At 36.9% G+C, this 22,535-nt stretch overlaps 1 protein-coding gene across 1 annotated transcript; it reads left to right on the plus strand.

Moving 5' to 3' along the window:
* Positions 1–5,472: 5,472 nt before the first annotated feature.
* Positions 5,473–22,328, plus strand: LOC144445477 (kelch-like protein 26). The gene is made up of 3 exons (XM_078135041.1): positions 5,473–5,636; positions 14,962–15,877; positions 17,238–22,328. The coding sequence occupies exons 2-3, from the start codon at positions 15,008–15,010 to the stop codon at positions 18,153–18,155; spliced, it is 1,788 nt and encodes a 595-aa protein (XP_077991167.1). The 5' UTR covers positions 5,473–5,636; positions 14,962–15,007; the 3' UTR covers positions 18,156–22,328.
* The last annotated feature ends 207 nt before the right edge of the window (positions 22,329–22,535 follow it).

Genomic DNA, 22,535 nt, shown 5'->3' on the forward strand with positions numbered 1-22,535 from the left:
ATCTTTAACAGCACTAATGTAATGGAATACGGGAGTTGGTTAGTAACATCTTCCTCCTTCTTTAGCTACGGAAATATGCGCTTCGCAAAAGCCAGGCTTCGTACAATGTATCTCCGTGCACTCTCCTCATGCACTGACCTTCCTACCCCCATGCACTGTCTTACATGGTTCCATAAGATTGGATTGAATCATTCTTTTTGTCTAGACCAAGATTTTTCTGTAAATTTTCCCAGACAACTGTCTTTTCACATCAACATTTTAAATCATCGTCCAACTCAGGCCTTTAAAATTAAAAGCAATACTGGTTTCAACCCCACTCTTTTACATAAGCTTTCCATAAATATTATTTACTTACGACAATTCAGTTCAGGAGTCAGGACCAACATTTTATATGGCTCTCCCAGACAACTGTTTTTCACTCCAAAATTTTAATCTTGATAATCTTAACTTCAACTATATAGCTATAGGCATGGAAAGCATTTGAACTCGAAGTCACTTACAGTAATACACATGTAGTTGGTGAGACCATGGATGTATTAGTGAGACGAGCTCTCTCCAACACCTATGCTCACATCGTGGAGGTAGAATCCTACCTCCATTACATCGTCAGATAGAATGCTGTTGGCAATGCAGCACAGGAACATTCCAATCAAAAAAGAAAATAATTCTTGTGGATGTTCAGACAGAGATTTCTTATAATTACTATATAGTAAGAAAAAGTAATTATGTCAAAACACACCTTAAGTCTCCAACTAGTTTCATACCACTGTGGGCTTTTTCAAGAAACTTGATTCAAATGTCAAATTAAACTGGGGGCACTGAAGCACTGATTGTGAAATAGCCAAGCATTTACATGGCATGTTCTGTAACTAATGTGGTAGCTAGGAAATACATGTATATGTATATTTATAGTTATGCTTGAACTAATAAGTAATATTAATCAATTCATGTAAGAAACAGGGATAAGAACAAATATTGACATGTACCACATTTCAGACAGGGCTATTATGCCATTGTAGGAAAGGTTTGTTTTTTCTTCCATCACAATCCAAAACACAATGACTCCCCCCCCCCATAATTTTCAGAACAGCATGACCCCCTTATTGCGAATTTCAAAAACAAAAAAAAGGGTGACACCCCCCCCCCCCCAGCCAAAAAAAACTGACCGGTCCCTAATGATAACTTTCTTTGACCTTCATCCTCAAGGTTAAATAGCATAAATTAAAGTGTTGTAAAACTTCACATCTTATCAGTTATTTAATTTATTGAAGTTTAATAGTGACCCAATTTGAGAGTTATATTATCCATATCCATATTATTGATGTCTTTCAGAGACCTGTATGTATGTATGTATGTATGCATGTATACGTATGTATGTATGTATGTATGTATGTATGTATGTATGTATGAATGTATGTATGTATGTATGTATGTATGTATGTAGGTAGGTAGGTATGTATGTATGTATGTATGTATGTATGTATGTATACGTATGTATGTATGTATGTATGTACTTAATTATACTTTTATATTATTATTATTATTACATACATACATTCATTCATTCATTCAGTCAGTCAGTCATTCAGTCATCTATCTGTTCATATACTGATGAGCAGATCATACTCCAGAAATAAAGTTGATCATGTATAGCAACTTTGAGTGTACGTTATCAGTGACTGTAATCACCAATAAAACCTGTCCTTAATATAAGGACGCGGCACTGTTTATAAAAGGCCATGATGTGTTGGGATGTATGTAGTATGCAGATGATAATGAAGTATACCTTGCTTTCTCCCACCAAGATTCACCTTCTGCGACACATTCAGTGGAGATCTGTGTCCATGATATTAAAAGCAATGGATGACACACAACAAACTAAAACTCAATGACAACAAAACTGATGCTGTTCTCATCCGTTCTAACTTCAACCACTTGCCAGACCCGATTGATCATATCAACATTGGCTCTGTACCCATTACACCAGTCACACAAGGTCGTAACATTGGAGTATTCTTCGATAATATCCACATATTTAACAACCACGTCAAGAATACCTGCAAATCAATCTATACACATCTTCGTCGCATTGCATCCATAAGGCAAGACGTACATCACCGATACGTTTGTTGTACTATAATCCATGCAATCCTATCAGCCAAGCTTGACTACAGTAATGCATTATTATACGGACTTCCTGACACTACCATAAACCTATTACAACGTGCTAAAAATACAACGGCAAGGATCATTTCTCGTACTAAGAAGTTTGAACATATTTCTCCATTTCTCATCAGCCTGCCAATTGGTTACCAGTTCGTTTCAGGATTGATTACAAAATTTTACTGTTCACGTATAAAGCCCTTCATGGCTTAACTCCAGCTGCAGAGTACAGTTGTGATCTTCTCCAGCCATACACACCGTGTCACACTCTACGTTCTACAAACAAGAATCTGCTTGCAACTTACAACTTACAGACAAGTCATGATCACCTATGGAGGTCGTTCATGTGTCGCCCCCCAAACTATGGAACTCTTTGCCACTTGACATTCGCCAAGCCTCCAGCCTGGATTGTAAATTGTAAAGCGCTTTGAGCATGGTGTGGGAAAGCGCTATATAAGAACACAACATTATTATTATTACTGTTTCAAAACAAAACTGAAGACTTATTTGTTCACCAAAGCATACGGTGTGCTTTAGCCATTCAGCGCTACTGAACAGAACATTGCTCTGGAAATCGGCGCTATAGAAATTTGATTGATTGATTGATTGATTGATTGATTGATTGATTGATTGATTGATTGATTGATTGATTGATTGATTGATATATTCTCGTTCAATATACGAAATTACTGTCAAAAATGAGAGATTTTCACTTTCCATGGTGATAATGGACTCCAACTTTTGAAAAGAAATAATTAATATAAGCACCTCAAAAGTGTGTGTTACAAGACACATCAATGACGCTCCTTGTATATTTTTTTCAGTTTAGTCGCCTGGTGGCGCTGTATTCATGCAGCAACTATAGCATCTTTTATCGGTAAATATATCGGTAAAAAAATTCGTAGCCCCCTCCCCTTTGGGCTTTCAAAAAAATTCATGCCCCCCCCCCCCATAAACTAAATAATTTTCGTAACCCTTCCCCCGCTACACATATTTTAATATGTATAATCATACCCCCCCCCCCCCCCCCACTGGATGGATGGATGGATGGATGGATGGATGGATAGATGGATGGATGGATGGACGGAGAAGAGATGGATGGAGAAGAGATATTAAGGCATACACAAACACATTATTTCGTATGGTAGTCACCCATCTTATCACTAACTGTAGGCTTTCGAATTCATTGTGGTAAATTAAAGCTACAGGAAATGTTCAAATGTACTCGGTAAATGACCACTCCTGAGGTGTACTTTGGTTCAAATCATAAGCTAAATATTTCGTGCCCCTCCCCTTTCAGACCATCAGAATTTACATGCCCCTCCCCCTTGAAACCCCCGATTTTTGCCCCCCCCCTCATTTCTCCCCGACCCTCTGCCATAAATTCAAGAGTGTACTGAGGATTGTGGGATATATAATCAATTTCCGTCATGCAGTCCAACTTCGATCAAGCAAAAAGAAAGTTTTGTCCTCTTTTTCGTCCCCAGACATTAATGTTGCATCCTGTGTGAAGTAAATCTCGTCGATAAGAAATCGAGGTTGTAAGGTGACAAATAATGTTTCTGCAATCAGAGTATAAGGTTTTAGTGGACTTAAATTCATATTTCGGCTTGACATTTAAATACTTTTTTTTCACGAAAACTTGGTGTACTGCTCTAATGATTAATAGTTTGCAATGTGATGTTTTTAAGTCTTGTTAGAAAACTTTAGAAAAACGGTTCTGATATCGATGTTTCAAACGTTGCACCAAAAATTAAACGTTTTATACTGCAACTTAAATGTTATCACTCGAAAATAAAGTTTGGCCCACAAGGATGAAAATTTTCGTTTTGCAAATTAATTTTCTGCTCTGTAAAAAGACAATTTTGTCACAGAAATTGTAGTTTTTTGCTTTGATATTTTTATTTTGACACAAGAAATTGATGACGAGATCTTGTCATATGAATGAAAAGTTTTATCCTTGTATTAAATATTTTACTCTCAAAAATCAATTATTTACACCACAAATTTAGTTTTCGTTTGACACCTGTGGGCTATCGTAGGTGGGGGCCGGGGGTGGGGGGGCAAATAAAATCATAAAACGAACGCTTAATATTGTTTGCGATTTTTTCAATATACCTGTATGGTATTTTATAATTGCGATAAAGCCCCCCTAGGCCCTGGGGGATGGTATACCAATCGGTTTGGACCATTGAACTCAATATATGCATTCTGTTATCGCGCTCGTGCATCATATATTTCGTTCACTAGTCAAAACATCTTGGGCCCCAGGGGTCGTTTACTACTTGATTTTTTGGTAAATTTGGCTCGTGCATAATATAATTCATCGATATATCCTAGTCTAGAATCTATGGTCGAAGTCACGGTGATTTGGGCTAATTACCCAATCAACTACGAATACGTTATTTGTCAGCGCAGGTGTTATGTTACGAAAACAAACAAACAAACAAACAAACAAACAAACAAACAAACAAACACAATATATCAAATTTGATAACCATGACATACATGAACGATATAACTATGTTTATAATATGTGCTTTGATATCAATATAACAGTATATTATAAAGTATACAAATCAGTGTAGCCGATTATATTGTTATACATAGTTTTGATTTTGTGTTTTGCTAACTGGAACGACAAAAACTCAAAAAACAGAAATAAAACAACTCAAAATAAAAGCTTACAATTACAATCTGATTAAAATCCGATGTGGTGAAAGCGGCTAAATGTTTTATTTACCTCTATTTCCATCGTTTTATGTCGTACGGTTTGTTCGGAACAAAAACAGACGACACAAAACGATGGAAATAGAGGTAAATAAAACATTTAGCCGTTTTCATCACATCGGATTTTAATCAGATTGACAATTACTGCAACTATTCACAATGCAACGAATATTGCATACGGAAAACCGAGTTTTCCCCGGGAGTTTTCCACTTTCAAAGTTTATTCATTTGTACCGGGGCCTGCAACATATGGGTACGTATTATTGCTTAGATTGCCGTTTTCTTAGGAAAATATCGTACGAATTCTGCTGCTACAAATGTATCAATCTCTATACTATACTAGTAGAAATGTCTCTTTTCTCCTTACAGGTAGAAATATATAGTCAAAAGGTTGTTATATTTAGTCTGACCTGAAAAACAACTATCTATGCAATACTATACTACATGCCCCTCTGGCCCGCAATGTCATGTGGAAGAGCGCCTCCCGTGTCCTGATGCCACAAAGGTCAAAGTATCAAATCGATCAATCGGCGTCGACCCGTCCAGTTACAATGGCTATTTTCATTGGATAACTCGAATAATTGAGCAGGCGCTGTATGACGAGGTTTGACCAATCAGCCTAACCATAACACAGACTATCGGGGAAAGTATTCATGTTTTCCTAGTACCAGCGAGTCGCAAGTGGTTAGAGTTAGCTAGCTAGAGCACAGCCAGGGAAGTCTCTCTGTGGCTAGACGAGATCGGTAAGTTTCTCACTCTCCATATTCTCTGATTATTTTCTATTAACGCAGCGTTACGTGACGTAGACATTACGTGGATTGATTTACCACAACAGTTTCCTTGGTAACAGTAACCACACCATGTCCCACATTTCTATGATATATCCCGATCTATGACTGCTTGCAGATGGAGTAAGTCGGGACTCGATTCTGACATGGTCCCTCTGTTGTCAGTATCACGTCTCGTACACCGTCTGCAAGCAGGACTAGACACTAATTTCTACGACAAATCAAATGCTGCCGTGTCAGTCAATGTTTGTGATTTTCGGCTGGTACGCCAGTCTCCGTGGCTGCATGAACACGACGTACACGTCCGGATACGTGACCTCTTGTTGTACCAGGTACGTGACTGACTAAAAGTTACACAAGTATTCAACTTTTAGCACGACGTTTATGGTTATAACCTCGGTGTCATTTACATCTTTAACAGAACTAATGTAATAGAATACGGGAGTGGTTAGTAACATCTTCCTCCTTCTTTAGCTACGGAAATATGCGCTTCGCAAAAGCCAGGCTTCGTACAATGTATCTCCATGCACTCTCCTCCTACACTGACCTTCCTACCCCAATGCACTGTCTTACATATTTTATCAGTGGTTCCATAAGATTGGATTGAATCATTCTTTTTGTCTAGACCAATATTTTTCTGTAAATTTTCCAAGACAACTGTCTTTTCACATCCACATTTTAAGTCATCGTCCAACTCAGGCCTTTAAAATTAAAAGCAATACTGGTTTCAATCCCACTCTTTTACATAAGCTTTCCATAGATATTATTTACTTACGACAATTCAGTTCAGGAGTCAGGACCAACATGTTATGCTCTCCCAGACAACTGTTTTTCACTCCAAAATCTTAATCTTGATAATCTTAGCTTCAACTATATATGTAGCCATGGAAAGCATTTGAACTTGAAGTCACTTACAGTAATAGTTGGTGAGACCATGGATGTATTAGTGAGACATTCTCTCTCCAACACCTATGTTCACATCGTGGAGGTAGAATCCTACCTCCATTACATTGTCAGATAGAATGCTGTCGGCAATGCAGCACAAGAACATTCCAATCAAAAAGAAAATAATTCTTGTGGATGTTCAGACAGAGATTTCTAATAATTACTATAATATACTATATACATGTAGTAAGAAAAAGTAATTATGTCTAAACACAGCTTAAGTCTCCAACTAGTTTCATACCACAGTTGGCTTTTTCAAGAAACTTGATTCAAATGTCAATGGCAATAGTCATATATACAAGAATGAATGTTAATGGCCTCTGGGTTCATAGATGGTTAGACATGAAAATTTCAACATTTCACAGACTAAGAAATTCTTGGAAGCATTTCCCCAATTTCTGCTGGCATCATCAGGGATGTATTACAATTTCTCAGAAGCAAACAGAGAAACTGACTAAATGTCATATGTGTGTCTGAAGTAATCTATAAATATCCAACAAAGGAAGTCCAACCTAAGTTGGGATTTCCATTGAGGTCACTGCTTTCATGTGTCTCTTGTGAGGTACTGGTTGCATGAAAAGTGGTGTTCCCAGTTTCGTATACCTGATAGTCACACAACGGAAATGTGGCATTTCCAGATTTTTGGCACTGGCAATTCCGTTGTATATGGAACTAGAAACGCCACCCTTTCATGCAGTGACCCCATGATTCTGAAGAAATATCAGCAAAAATTTGGCATGTGTTCATGTCCTTTTGTAGAGGAATAAAACTTTATTATAAACATATTGACATTTGGCTTTAATCATAGACTCTACATACACTGTACATGTAAAAGGGTCTATGGGCTAATACACCACATTATCCAATCAATGTGGACCTCACAGCCTATTAGAGTTGCCATCCAACCAAATGATATGCCTCAATACACAACAAGAGTTGGTGGAGGGTCTATGCTCAATATAAGTATGACTTAGCAGCTCTGCCAGACAACTCTTTTTCTCAGACAATATTTTAATCCTAGCCCAAACCAGGCCTGTAAGGTGTGTATGTACACCAACACTTACAAAAAGACCACACAACTAATAAGAAAACTTTGCCAAATATTATGTCATCCATTCAAGCATAGACCCTCCAAGGGACCAGGGTCTATGATACAAGTACAAAAATGTAAATACCAATGCACTTGTATGGTATGGAAGGAGTGACCCATGATGGCATGTGGTAGACAGGTAACTAAGGTATCCCAACATTAGCATGGTTGAATGTGTCCTCCTGCTTACTGTCACCTTTGTCTAGGTGTGTGGTAGACAATATGTTTGTAACCAAAGGGTCTATGGTTGACTGTGTCCTCCACCTTACAATCACCTTTGTCTAGGTGTGTGGTAGACACGCGTAACCTCAGACCACTATACTTTATAGTTGTTTGAGATGTAACTAAGGTATCCCAACATGGTTGAGTGTGTCTTCCACCTTACAATCACATTTGTCTAGCTGTGTCAAATATTTCAGTAAACAAAGAGTGACTGGCGGCGCCAGACACAACCATTGTCATGATGTTTAGTGCTTTTGCCAAAGTTTGATGTTATGTTATGGCAACAGTTTGGGTGAAACTTGATATACTTGATGTTGTCTCTGATGTGTTTACTTTTGCATGGGGGACTTTGGTAGATACAGTATGTAAAGAATACCATGACAGTTGACCTAATGTCTATATACAATCATATGTACAATGTACATGTAGCACTAGTAGTGTACCTCAATATGTGGTACATTTTTTTTGCACCAGTGGCCAGCTCTGATACGGTTGTGTGGCATGCACCGCCAAGCCCATTTTAGATCCATTTTGACCAAAAACCAATACCGCGATTTAAACCATTGTACAGGCACAGATATGTAATGTGTTATCAGTTTTACAATTGTATCACAACAAAGTATATGTATCTTATTTTGCTAAGGTTGGGGAACCCCGGTAACAGAACGGAGAAATGGGTACAAAAGATACTGTTTTCCGTAGAATCTATGATAATTTGTTTGGGAAGTCCGGTAAAATAACTTGGAACCCTGGTAGATTTTACCTACTTACTACCCTTTACAAAAGCACTGACATGTAAAACTATGTATTTTCTAAATCACAACAGTGGATTTATTTTATCTATCTATGTCATCAAATTTATTCTCATACAATGCACATGGCAATATCCAATTTCACCAAAAAATTATATGTCCCAATGTAGATACAGTGTACATGTACCTTATGCAGCTCTGCTTGAGAGCTGTTTTTATCAGTCAAAATGTTAATCTTAATACATGTATAAACTGGGCCTGTCAGTACAGTGTGTAGGTCATTAGTTCTGTAGTGATATCTCTTGGCATTGTGAGTGGTACAGTCATCAGTTCTGTAGTGCTATGTCATATTCTCTTGACATTGTGACATGTACAAATGTACAGTCATCAGTTCTGTAGTACTATGTCATGACATTGTGAGTGATGCAGTCATCAGTTCTGTAGTGCTATGTCATGACATTGTGAGTGATGCAGTCATCAGTTCTGTAGTGCTATGTCATGACATTGTGAGTGATACAGTCATCAGTTCTGTAGTACTATGTCATGGCATTGTGAGTGATACAGTCATCAGTTCTGTAGTGCTATGTCATGACATTGTGAGTGGTACAGTCATCAGTTCTGTAGTGCTATGTCATGACATTGTGAGTGGTATGTCATCAGTTCTGTAGTGCTATGTCATGACATTGTGAGTGATACAGTCGTCAGTTCTGTAGTGCTATGTCATGACATTGTGAGTGGTATGTCATCAGTTCTGTAGTGCTATGTCATGACATTGTGAGTGATACAGTCATCAGTTCTGTAGTGCTATGTCATGACATTGTGAGTGATATGTCATCAGTTCTGTAGTGATATGTCATGACATTGTGAGTGATACAGTCATCAGTTCTGTAGTGATATGTCATGACATTGTGAGTGATACAGTCATCAGTTCTGTAGTGCTATGTCATGACATTGTGAGTGGTATGTCATCAGTTCTGTAGTGCCATGTCATGGCATTGTGAGTGGTATGTCATCAGTTCTGTAGTGATATGTCATGGCATTGTGAGTGGTACAGTCATCAGTTCTGTAGTACTATGTCATGACATTGTGAGTGATACAGTCATCAGTTCTGTAGTGATATGTCATGACATTGTGAGTGATACAGTCATCAGTTCTGTAGTACTATGTCATGGCATTGTGAGTGATACAGTCATCAGTTCTGTAGTGCTATGTCATGGCATTGTGAGTGATACAGTCATCAGTTCTGTAGTGATATGTCATGACATTGTGAGTGATACAGTCATCAGTTCTGTAGTGATATGTCATGACATTGTGAGTGATACAGTCATCAGTTCTGTAGTGATATCTCTTGGCATTGTGAGTGGTATGTCATGACATTGTGAGTGATACAGTCATCAGTTCTGTAGTGCTATGTCATGACATTGTGAGTGATACAGTCATCAGTTCTGTAGTGCTATGTCATGACATTGTGAGTGGTATGTCATCAGTTCTGTAGTGATATGTCATGGCATTGTGAGTGGTACAGTCATCAGTTCTGTAGTACTATGTCATGACATTGTGAGTGGTACAGTCATCAGTTCTGTAGTGCTATGTCATGACATTGTGAGTGGTACAGTCATCAGTTCTGTAGTGCTATGTCATGACATTGTGAGTGGTGCAGTCATCAGTTCTGTAGTGATATGTCATGACATTGTGAGTGGTGCAGTCATCAGTTCTGTAGTGATATGTCATGACATTGTGAGTGGTACAGTCATCAGTTCTGTAGTGATATGTCATGACATTGTGAGTGGTACAGTCATCAGTTCTGTAGTGATATGTCATGACATTGTGAGTGGTATGTCATCAGTTCTGTAGTGATATGTCATGACATTGTGAGTGGTACAGTCATCAGTTCTGTAGTGATATGTCATGACATTGTGAGTGGTACAGTCATCAGTTCTGTAGTGCTATGTCATGACATTGTGAGTGGTGCAGTCATCAGTTCTGTAGTGCTATGTCATGACATTGTGAGTGATACAGTCATCAGTTCTGTAGTGATATGTCATGGCATTGTGAGTGATACAGTCATCAGTTCTGTAGTGATATGTCATGGCATTGTGAGTGATACAGTCATCAGTTCTGTAGTGCTATGTCATGACATTGTGAGTGATACAGTCATCAGTTCTGTAGTGATATGTCATGACATTGTGAGTGATACAGTCATCAGTTCTGTAGTGCTATGTCATGGCATTGTGAGTGATACAGTCATCAGTTCTGTAGTGCTATGTCATGGCATTGTGAGTTGTATGTCATCAGTTCTGTAGTACTACATGTATGTCATGGCATTGTGAGTGATACAGTCATCAGTTCTGTAGTGCTATGTCATGACATTGTGAGTGGTACAGTCATTAGTTCTGTAGTGCTATGTCATGACATTGTGAGTGGTATGTCATCAGTTCTGTAGTGCCATGTCATGGCATTGTGAGTGGTATGTCATCAGTTCTGTAGTGATGATTGGAGATGACATGAAAAACGACATAAATTACATGGTATAACAGTGTTTTTAAGGTGGGGAACATAGCTAAATGGATGGGGAATTTCGAGACGGGAACGAGATTTTGCGGGGGAGGGGTTCCAAGATATAGTGTGCGTGTTTATATTATATTTGTGTATGAAACGACTGAGCAGTACATGATTAGAACACTGCCAATGACACTAAACAATGTTATATTTGGTTTTGAGATGAAATAGATTATTATAAATGGTGCACATTTTTGAATAAATCTTAACATCTAAAGCTCCTTTATCGAAGATGTAGTGAGTGGAGACTACCTGATTTATATGGCCCATGACATTGTCAGTAATCAAGTGGTATGTCATCATTTGTCATTCTGTATCATGACAGTTTGTGTTATCAAGTATGACATAAGTTACATTTGTATACATCATGACAAAAATGTGTCTCCTCTGTGGCATACAAAAATTTGTATGTGTACATGTACATGTATATTCTATATGATATGATGGCAGTGTGGATCTGTCATGATCAGTACACTCCATTGGTGATGACATAGATACAAACTCATGGTGTAAACTCATCAGTTCTGTTCTGTCAATGATTATTTTCAGCACAACTGAAATGATAAAGTTCAGTACTAGTGCTATTGGTATGGAAAAGTATCTGTCTGTCTGTGTGTAAACAACTTAAAGGTGATTCAAAATGCTCACATTCACTATCGCTAATTTGCTAGACGACATGTTTGTGAAATGCATTCTGGTTTTAAAACTTTTCAAAAGCGTCTGCAAACACCTTAAAATGACCCTTTTTCAGTCACTTCCCTTCGGATTTACTTCGAGAGTTTTCGGGTATTTCCGGTCCCACCTAGACCACAGGATTTTATGACGTCATAAAGAGACATGGATAGCACGTAGCCTATGGCGAGCGTAGTCACTAGGTGAACAAAACTCAACAGCATTGTGAAAAAATACATTGCTAGTGGTTGTAACAGACATCAGTAAACAAAAACTACACTCTACATGTCTTATTAACCAACATTTACCGATATTTACTCACACTTTCTGACTAATTGGCAGTGTCTGTGGGTATAAATGCTAAAATATGATCTCCCCATATTATGGCAAAATAAATCAAAACGGCTAGACTAGATATATATAAACACTTGTAATGTCGCGTGTTTCACATTCATTGACTTTTATTTATCTGATTTTTTATTATTTGCCGACAAGAAGCATTACGATACCGTGGTGACGTTTGACGGCATCCCCGGGCCAAGGACAGCATATTTTAGCCCAATCGTACTCGCGTCGCCTTTTGAACAGTGCATTTAACAACAAAGTAAACATATTTCATCTCGAATAAATATACTAGCTATTAGAATACCAATGGGAAACTTCAAGAAGGCGTATCGGGACATGTGCCACTATATAATTGTTGGTCCCATAATACACTAATTGATTCGATTTGCTCCGAGCATATGGAAGTACGCTCCGAGTCATTGCATCATGTACATGTAAATGGAACTGTGACCGACCTAATTTTGTTGTCCATATATAAAATGAGACTGACCTGCAAATTTTTCACAGTTTTCGTTGTGGTCTTGTATTGTCACATGTTTGGCTTGTGAACACAAGTTTACATCTATTATTGTCTAGGGCGTAATACTCTAGTCCGAGTCTGAAACCCATATAAAACCTAAGAAACTCGCATTCGGATCGGACAGAACAGAAGTAGGTCTCATCGACTTGTTGGGGACTCGAATTATTGCTTGTTTTTATCACTGTATACAGGTGATTATTATATATCGGTAGAGGGGTAGTGTTGTCAAGTTTTGTGCAGTCACCGCGGCCGCGGCAGTAAGCTCATACTAGGCCGCCGATCAAAGCTGAAGCAGTGTATGTACAATGTACGTAACTATGGAATCGGGAGAGCACAGCGCACATTCGTGTCGGGTTAAATTTATCCACGTGTTGATGTAATCCATATTTATCAATCAGATATATTGTAAAATTCTTCAAGTCGTACAGAAATAACGTCTCTAACTTCAAAACAAACCCTGAGAAACGGGACCGGACGTGGCTAGCCAAGTATCTAGTTGCAGGCTTTCTTTCATAACCATGTGCTGGGGTCACGACCTTGATTGCCGACGTCAATATTGTCCAATCGTATTTGATATCATGAACACATCGCGATATTTGATTTGTTGGTTTCTTAAACTGTACACTTCGAATACCATGATTCGTTACAGAATTCTTCTAATGAATATTAAATAGGCGTGTTGCATTGTTGCATTAAATTAAGTGATATCGCAACAAGGGAAACCATACAAGTTTTCTTCCAGACGAGTTGCTAAAGTCATGTAAATGACAACACTAAACTCACGAAATTTCCTCAATTCTTTACAATTTTATTGCTGATGATATGGCAATCTAACTAGTATATTTATTCAAGATAAATATGTTTACTTTGTTGCTAAATGCGCCGTTCAAAAGGCGACATCAGTGAGTATAGTCGAGTATAGTGGGCTATAATATGCTGTCGACGCCATGCCTGTCGAAGATATTGTAATGCTTCTCCTTGGCAAATAATAAAAAAAATCTGATAAATAAATTGAAACACGCGAGCGACATTACAAGTGTTTATGTATATCTACACTGTAGTCTAGCCGTTTTGATTTATTTTGCCATAATATGGGGAGATCATATTTTAGCATTTATACCCACAGACACTGCCAATTAGTCAGAAAGTGTGAGTAAATATCGGTAAATGTTGGTTAATAAGACATGTAGAGTGTAGTTTTTGTTTACTGATGTCTGTTACAACCACTAGCAATGTATTTTTTCACAATGCTGTTGAGTTTTGTTCACCTAGTGACTACGCTCGCCATAGGCTACGTGCTATCCATGTCTCTTTATGACGTCATAAAATCCCGTGGTCGAGGTGGGACCGGAAATACCCGAAAACTCTCGAAGTAAATCCGAAGGGAAGTGACTGAAAAAGGGTCATTTTAAGGTGTTTGCAGACGCTTTTGAAAAGTTTTAAAACCAGAATGCATTTCACAAACATGTCGTCTAGCAAATTAGCGATAGTGAATGTGAGCATTTTGAATCACCTTTAAAGTAAAAAACTGCTGCACCAATTGCCATGATATTTGATGTACATGTACATTACCTCGGGTGTCTACATTGTAGTTGGGAAATTGTTCAAATCAAAATGATCTTACCACCAGTGTGTGATATGGTTCAAGAAATGTAATTTTTTGTCCTATTTTTTATATTGTTTTTACATTGTACATGTACATATACATGTATGCACTGATAGTCTGTCCTTTTGTATTTAAAGTGAAATTAAAGACCAGTGGTTCAATCTCAGTTTCTCACATTTAACATTGTCATATAAGTGGATCCAGTGGCCCATAAGGATTAGATTGGCGCATTCTTTTGCTCAGGACCAACTTTAACTGTACCATACATGTACATGTACAACTGTTTTTCAGATCTGAATTGTAATGTGACCAGCAACTTGAACTGGGCCTCTAAAACTACATGTTCTATTCAGTAACTACATGTAATGTACATCTTTCTTTGTTACTTTAAGGTGGTTTGTATTCTTTGAGTGTTAAAACACCGAAACTGACAGTGTCATGGCAGACGAAGACCTTGAACTGAAACCTCATCAGATACACTTTGTGACCAGTAACTTGAACTGGTCCTCTAAAACTACATGTTCTATTCAGTAACTACATGTAATGTACATCTTTCTTTGTTACTTTAGGGTGGTTTGTATTCTTGAGTGTTAAAACACCGAAACTGACAGTGTCATGGCAGACGAAGACCTTGAACTGAAACCTCATCAGATACACTTTGCTGAAGAACTTATTTGTGGACTTCATACATTACAAGAGGAGTTAACACTGTGTGACGTCGTGTTGAAAATTGGTGAAAGGCAATTCCAGGCACACCGTGTGGTTCTTGCAGCGTTGAGTGATTATTTCAGAGCCATGTTTTCAGGCATGCTTCGTGAAAGTAAAGAAGATGTCATAGAACTGAAAGATATCAGTATCACGCCAGAGTCGTTTCAGGTATTGCTGAATTATTGCTACTCCGCTGAACTTGACCTTACTATCGCAAATGTCTTTGAAATACTAGGTGCTGCTCATCATTTGAATATCAGCTCTGCTATGGAATGCTGTTGTGAATTTATCAAAGAACAGTTCGACGAACAGAACTTTCATTTCCATGACTTTATCAAGATTGCAGAGATGGCCGACACGTACAGTCTACTAGACTTGAAAGAAGTTGCGGATCACTACATTGCAGAGAATTTTGTAGACGTGTCCCAGTCAGAGGACTTCTTAGAGTACGTATCAGCAAAACGTCTTGCTGAGTTTCTTGAGCGTGGTGATTTAGCTGTTCCGAGTGAGCTATTAGTTCTTAAGGCTGTGGTGCGTTGGTTTATGCATAACAAAGAAGTGCGTTTGTGCCAAGCTGACGTGTTATTACGTAAAGTGCGGCTTGGATTTGTCAGTGCCCAGGATTTAGTGGATCAGTTTAATCCGGAGATTAGAGGTGTCCCTGTTTGTCAACAGTTGTTCAATGGTTTAATGCAGCACCATGCCATTGGTAAACCGATCTCTGGGGAATTTCCATTGAAGAATCCAGAACTATTTGCTCCCAGGGGATGTACAAAGGTAAATTCACTACTTTTATAACAATTTCTGTGATATTCATGTATACATGTAGGGGGTTCTCACTTTATAGCCAGTTGAGTCAACTCTGAGTCACCTCAAGTCTTACCTATATTTGTAACATAAAAAAAACCCACAAATATGAACAGTTCATGTCAACTCTGAGTAGGGTTAAATTTAGGTCAGGTACAATGGGGTTTTTAGAGTCAACTATCTTTTAGTGTCTGACACAAAATTCCATTTGATTATGTACTGTATTTAGTTTCCTAGATAAGGAGGTTTCCTGGGTTAAAGTTCAGGGTTGCTGCTAAATGATTGGAACAAATGAAGGCTTTATATGCTAATATGAGATGACTTTGGTATGTGATCTGTGTCAGGTACAAAAATTCAGTGTGAATGGAGGCCCAAATCCAGCTTATTAGTTTTACTACTTTATGTCGTCGCAGAGTGAAACTCACACTTGTACAAATGTACATGTAGTGTGAACATAGTGATAGAGGAAATAGAATATTTGATGTTAAAACAAAGATTTTACAAAAGTATTTCAGGTCTACAGTCTACCATACATGTACATGTACCTTCATCTCTTAAAACTTATTTTGTTGTAGATAAGTGTGAAATCATACAAAGTAATATTTATTCACATGACGATATACATGTACTTTTCAAAAAACATCCTTTTTTGATAAACAATTCTTTTTACCAAATTACTACCCTACCCTATTCCTACCAGCATTTATACTACATACATTGTTAATGTAATTGTATTGTCAAATACTTGAATATTTTCTTGAATTTTTTTGAATATACAGGATAAAATTAATAATTTGTATTTAAGGATTTGTCTCCCACTTACTGTAATTAATAAAATCTACTAAATTATTCTCCAAATATTTTACCCGTGTTCCCTTACAAAACGATGCTACAATGAGCAAAATAAGTTATTTACTACATTTGTCATCTCTAAGTCTTACTCAGTTATTGTACATGTGTATTTGTGTTTTAAAAAATCAGCTATAAGTGTACATGTACAAAATGTATATAACTTTACATTATTTCCTAATTTCAATACAATGTAATTGATTTTATAAGCAGCATACCTGCTAATGAAGGTAATTTTATTATGAATCGAAATGTTAAAACAGGGGATTGGGACCACATCATAATTAAGGGATAGGAAAACACAAAATATTGGTGTCATCAAAAATTAATGTGTTACTTAATACATGTAGTATGTCACAAGGGCTGCTGGTTTCACATACGTTGTAGTTCTGTGTTTTCATATCAAGTATGTTCATACATGTATCAATCATCCGCTGAGTACTTCATGATGATTAATTGGGTTTTTTTTGTTCTTTTTCAGTCTTTGATTGCAATTGGAGGTCGTACATCTATGAGTTGTGTACGCTACTATGACGTCAATGGTAAGGAATGGGTATCATTGAAGAACTTTGCGCAACCACCGTACAGTACGTACACAAACCATAGCGTGACCGTGGTACATCACAATTTATACGTTGCTGGTGGTGAATATTACAGTTCTAACAAATGGCAGACGAGGAATTACGTCTACAAATATGATGCGTCAACCAACAAGTGGCAAAGTTTGGCACCAATGAAAGCAGAACGCAGTCATTTCGCATTAGTGAGTTTGCATGGCTATATTTACGCTATCGGCGGTCGCGACAAAGATGGTGCGGTCAGTGACAGTGTTGAGAGGTATAACATCGCAACCAATAAATGGCAGATCATCGCATCACTTCGATCACCTAGATTTGGTATGGCAATAACGGTATACGAAGGCAAGATCGTAGTCGTCGGGGGTCATCAAATCGTGAAAACACCATGTACAGAAGCGTTGGATATGGAAATATTTGACCCCAAGCTGAATACATGGGAAGTGAAAGCCAAACCATCTATAGGGCGTATGGTAGGCTCTGCGTTTGTTCTTGATGATAAACTTTACCTCGCAGGTGGGTATATGCCATCTAGTGAAGACAAGAAGAGAGATGAATTGTGTACACTTGTTGAAGAGTATAACGATGAACATAATTCTTGGACTACAGTATCACAGGCGTTGATACCACCCAATGATATCGGTGCATTTCGTATCGGAAGTAACGTCTTCTTTAGTATGTGTGGTCATTGCTATAATAGCAACATCACAATCCAACAAGATGAAGTCTATGATGTCGACCTGGATGACTGGATTAAAGTTCGACAAAATACAAATGGCGCTGCTTTGACGCAGTTTACATTCAATGTCAGAAAGCTGAAGTGATTCCCAAATAATTTCAGTATAAAAGTCTTCATAATGCCATTGGCAAATTAGCTATCCTATATTTACAAGTATTCAACAAAACAATTAATTCTACAATGTAAGCTTTTTGGTTCAATATGTCATATATTGGTTTCTGAAGTTTCAATCATTTCATATGTACATGTAAGGATTGCAAGGTGGCACTCCAAATTTTGGAATGTAAGGGGTAGAAATTTGTCATTGCCACTTAACATATGGGAATGTATGCCACCATGAACAAAATGTATGTAAAATAACTTTACATGTATATGTGTTCTTGAAAGAGAATTTACAGTAGTGGTCAGGGATATTTTGATAACTGGTACATGTAGTAGAAAAGAGTACAGCAAGAACAACACGGAACTACAGTATGAATTGTAACACAGTGTCCACTGTCTTTATGCTACAATACTCAACTATTCTGACCCTCACTTCTGGCCCCAAACTGGATTGCAAACAGCACTCCTAGTGGTCAAACCATGAAATCTTTTATCCCACTGAAAACCAGAATATGGCATATTGAACCAACTACATATACTTTAGTGTGTATAATTTTGAACAACATGAGTTGAATTTTCCAAAATTTATATTTTTTGTTTTTTTCATCGCTATGGACACTTCATTGGACTGTAATTGTGCTATATCCATTTTCAGGTTTTACAACTACATGTAAACAACCCTTCGTTACAATGCAAATTTGCTTCAGTCTGTTTTCTAGATACAGATCATACAGTACAGCGTAAGAGTCTGTTTTTTTATTCACTACTAGCATATTGCCAGTCTAATGCTAACATAAGGCTAATCGAGGTCGTAATATTTGGCTGGTGATAATTCCTGCTTGTGAGATGTTAGTGCCAGCATCATGCTAGCATCATACCAGCAGCATGCTAGCATTTTAAACCAGCCTACATGTATTTGTAAATTGTAGACACAGCAGAAAGCATTTCTTGAACTCTACATGTACTCTACCATACATCAACTTGGCAAATACATGTATGATAATATTTTGTACATGGCAAAGAAGCGACAACCCTACATGTATAACTTGGCATGTACCATGATAATACATGTATCTGTTCAAGTTCTTAAAAGTTATATTTCCAATAGAGTACAACTGTACATGTCACGATGTGTCATTTCTAGGAACACTTTACTGAATCATTACAGTTTAATAGCTGCAATAACATATTATAATGCATCAAGAAGTATAATTAACAGATAGTGATAATTAGTTCTCGTATCATGACCAGAGGTTCTAATTACTTACATTGCATAAGTTGCACCTGTTCACTGTGTGTTTGCTAGTTTTACTGCTGAGCAGCAGTTTGACAAAGCTTATCAACCTGAACTGGCAGATTGTTACATTATCATAGAGTTGATGTAATTAGTATATGTACGCCACCTCATCTCTGGTCATCATGGTGTTCCACCGTACGTTGTATCTTTTGATGTGGAGAGATTGACTAGTTTGCCTGGATAACCTATCCCATTCTCTGTCAATGATATTGTTAATTCCAATCTGCCTAGCGGTAAATGAACAGTTTGACAAGCATGTTGACCTCAACAGGCAAATATTCCTTTACATAATTAGAACCCTTGGTTGTGATACAAGAACTAATTATTTGGGTTTTTTACCTATTTAAGAGTAACAGATAGATACTGTCATACTAATGTTACCTTGTACCTCAGGCATTGACCATTCAACATAACAAAACTTGGTAGTGAGATGTTACTTGTTAGTGATGGTGTTACCATCAGTGTTAACTCTTAGCACTAGGCTATTCCAATGCTTCACATTCCAAAATCAATTCTTGGGCTCTGTAGACATAGTACATTGTATTTTAAGACGATTCCTTACTGAAAGCAAAGTGGCACAAGCTGAGTTTATAAGCTATTTTTAATCAAATGAAAATACTTACAGGAAATCTTGATTAAACTATTCTAGTATAATGTTAATGTCAATACATATCTTCTATGACATTACAATTGTCCTCTGACATTATTAGAACAGTGGATTTCATGGCAGGGGTTTCCTGAACATTTGTTGATAAATTGTATGATAAATTACTTCATCGGATCATTTATGAGTTATATTGTATTACTAGGTTTGAGTTCAGTCAATTGCAAGTGGTAGTTAAGTGTGCTTCAATATGTACAATAATACAAATACCTTTTAGATATACATGCATGCTGTGAAAACTAAAGTCAGCTTGTGTCCCTTTAACAAAAATGTAAGTATATTTTGTTTTATGTACAGATTCAAATGTATCTACATGTATCATACCAAATGATTACATACAATGTAATATATAAATATATACCAGTGGTTACTCACATCAGTATGCACATATGCTATAGACATGTTGTTGGTTATAAGATGCATTGCATGTCTCCCTATACAGCGCCATATTCTTTACTTGCAGGGCAGTTTGCAAATCACACAGGGGAATAATTGTCACCTGACTTTACCAGTAAAATTCACTGCTGTCATTGAGGGGTGTTTAGTCATTCACAGTTAAAGAGGTCACATGTCTTTCTATCGTTTCATGATGAAAACGTTATTTCAAATGAAAGAAAGATGAAACCAGTGTAAAAGTACCAACATAAGGGGACATCATCCCATGCAGTGCAACTTTGAACTGGAAAATTGACTTTTGTATTTGCAATGCAGTGCAATACCAAAAATATTTAGTGCATACTTGTATGCATATAAGTATGTAAATATTCATGATTTACACAAAATCATATGAATGCACAGTTATATTTTTTACAAATTTTATGTTTTGGATAAACCTATACATGTATGTATGACGGATCCATGTGACGTGTGTGTGAGTGTGTGGTGTACTCGAAGTACATTACGTTATATGTCATGTGTTTGCTGAGGCCCGAGTTATATCTGTGTGGAATTTTGGTCATTACCTTTCCCACAGTCTAGCATAATACTGTCCACATTTAAAGAAATCAGTCTGGAAATGTGCAAATTTATTGGTTTTTGAATGTATCCACTGCCAAAATACATTATTAGCATAAAGCCATAACCATGTAATGAGAATCAGTGAGGTGAGTGAAGCTGTGCAATGTACACGTAATATAAGTGATAAAATCCTATAATTGACATGTACGATGTCTAATTATTGGTATTTTAACATTTTTCAGTGAATATATTCTTGGTTGTCATCAGTTTGAGAAAATAATACTCATGTTACAACTATTGTATTTGAACAAAGTGTTCAATTATTTCATACAAATTAGTTATTGCTACCACTATATTTTTACATACATGAAAAGTAAATCTTGAATTTGTGTTTATATTTTTCAACAAGAGATTTTAGGAAGTTTGTTCATCTTTTTCATTTGTGTACAAAAAACTAATTTTTTTTTTCATCAGTAATAAATACCAAAAAAAAAGTTTAGAGCAGATTAAATTTTTTGATTTTAAGTTTTATGATTGACATAGAGGGCGCTGTTACTATGTGAAATCATAATATAATTTTTAGATTTGAATACGGAGCTGTTAGCACTATTCTAGTCTGTGGGGAGGGAAGGGAAAGGGTGACGACTTCCTTCCTACAGCAGGAAAATATGATTTTATGTATATGCTAGTGATACTTTTTTGTTATAATTTTAAATCAGGGACATTTTGCCACTTTGGCATGAAGTTAGGTAATGTGAAGCTATTACAAGGTTGCCTCTGATTGGCTAGGGGTGAGGTGAAGCTATTACAAGGTTGCCACTAATTGGCTAGGGGTGATGTAAAGCTATTACAAGGTTGCCACTGATTGGCTATATACATACATACACAAGACAACTAGTACCAATATCTACTTTATTTTATTATATTCAAATTGTCATTATCAAAGAATTTATATACATCATGTTACAGTAATTTGTATGATTATCAAAAATTATATTAACATGATTTGTTCCCTTTTCACCATAGAGCACACAAAAATGTGTTTTTCATCTTCGAAAGCTAATAATACTAAAAATTGACCTATTGTGACTGTTAGACAGTTATTTTTTTATGACAATTTAGCATGTGGTTAAAAATTAAATTTAAGATTTACATATGATAGCCTCCTCTCTGAAATTTTCTGTGAAGAGTATTGAAGAATTATGAATTTGAAATAAACTGCAGAAAAATAAAGTGAAATGACTGATCAGTCTGTTTTTCTGGTATGTATATTTATTCCAAGGATCTACTTCATAGACTTAAAATCTTGTGATGATATTCCAGATGATGGAGAACATGGTCAAATATCATTTGAAAAATGCTAAACACAACACTTGTTTGTCTTCCGGTTCCACTGGGTTTTTTTTTATCGACATGGTACATTCATTATCAGATTTATAAATCAG

Source organism: Glandiceps talaboti, chromosome 14 (assembly GCF_964340395.1).
Source record: "Glandiceps talaboti chromosome 14, keGlaTala1.1, whole genome shotgun sequence".
Classification (NCBI taxonomy): Eukaryota; Metazoa; Hemichordata; class Enteropneusta; family Spengelidae; genus Glandiceps; species Glandiceps talaboti.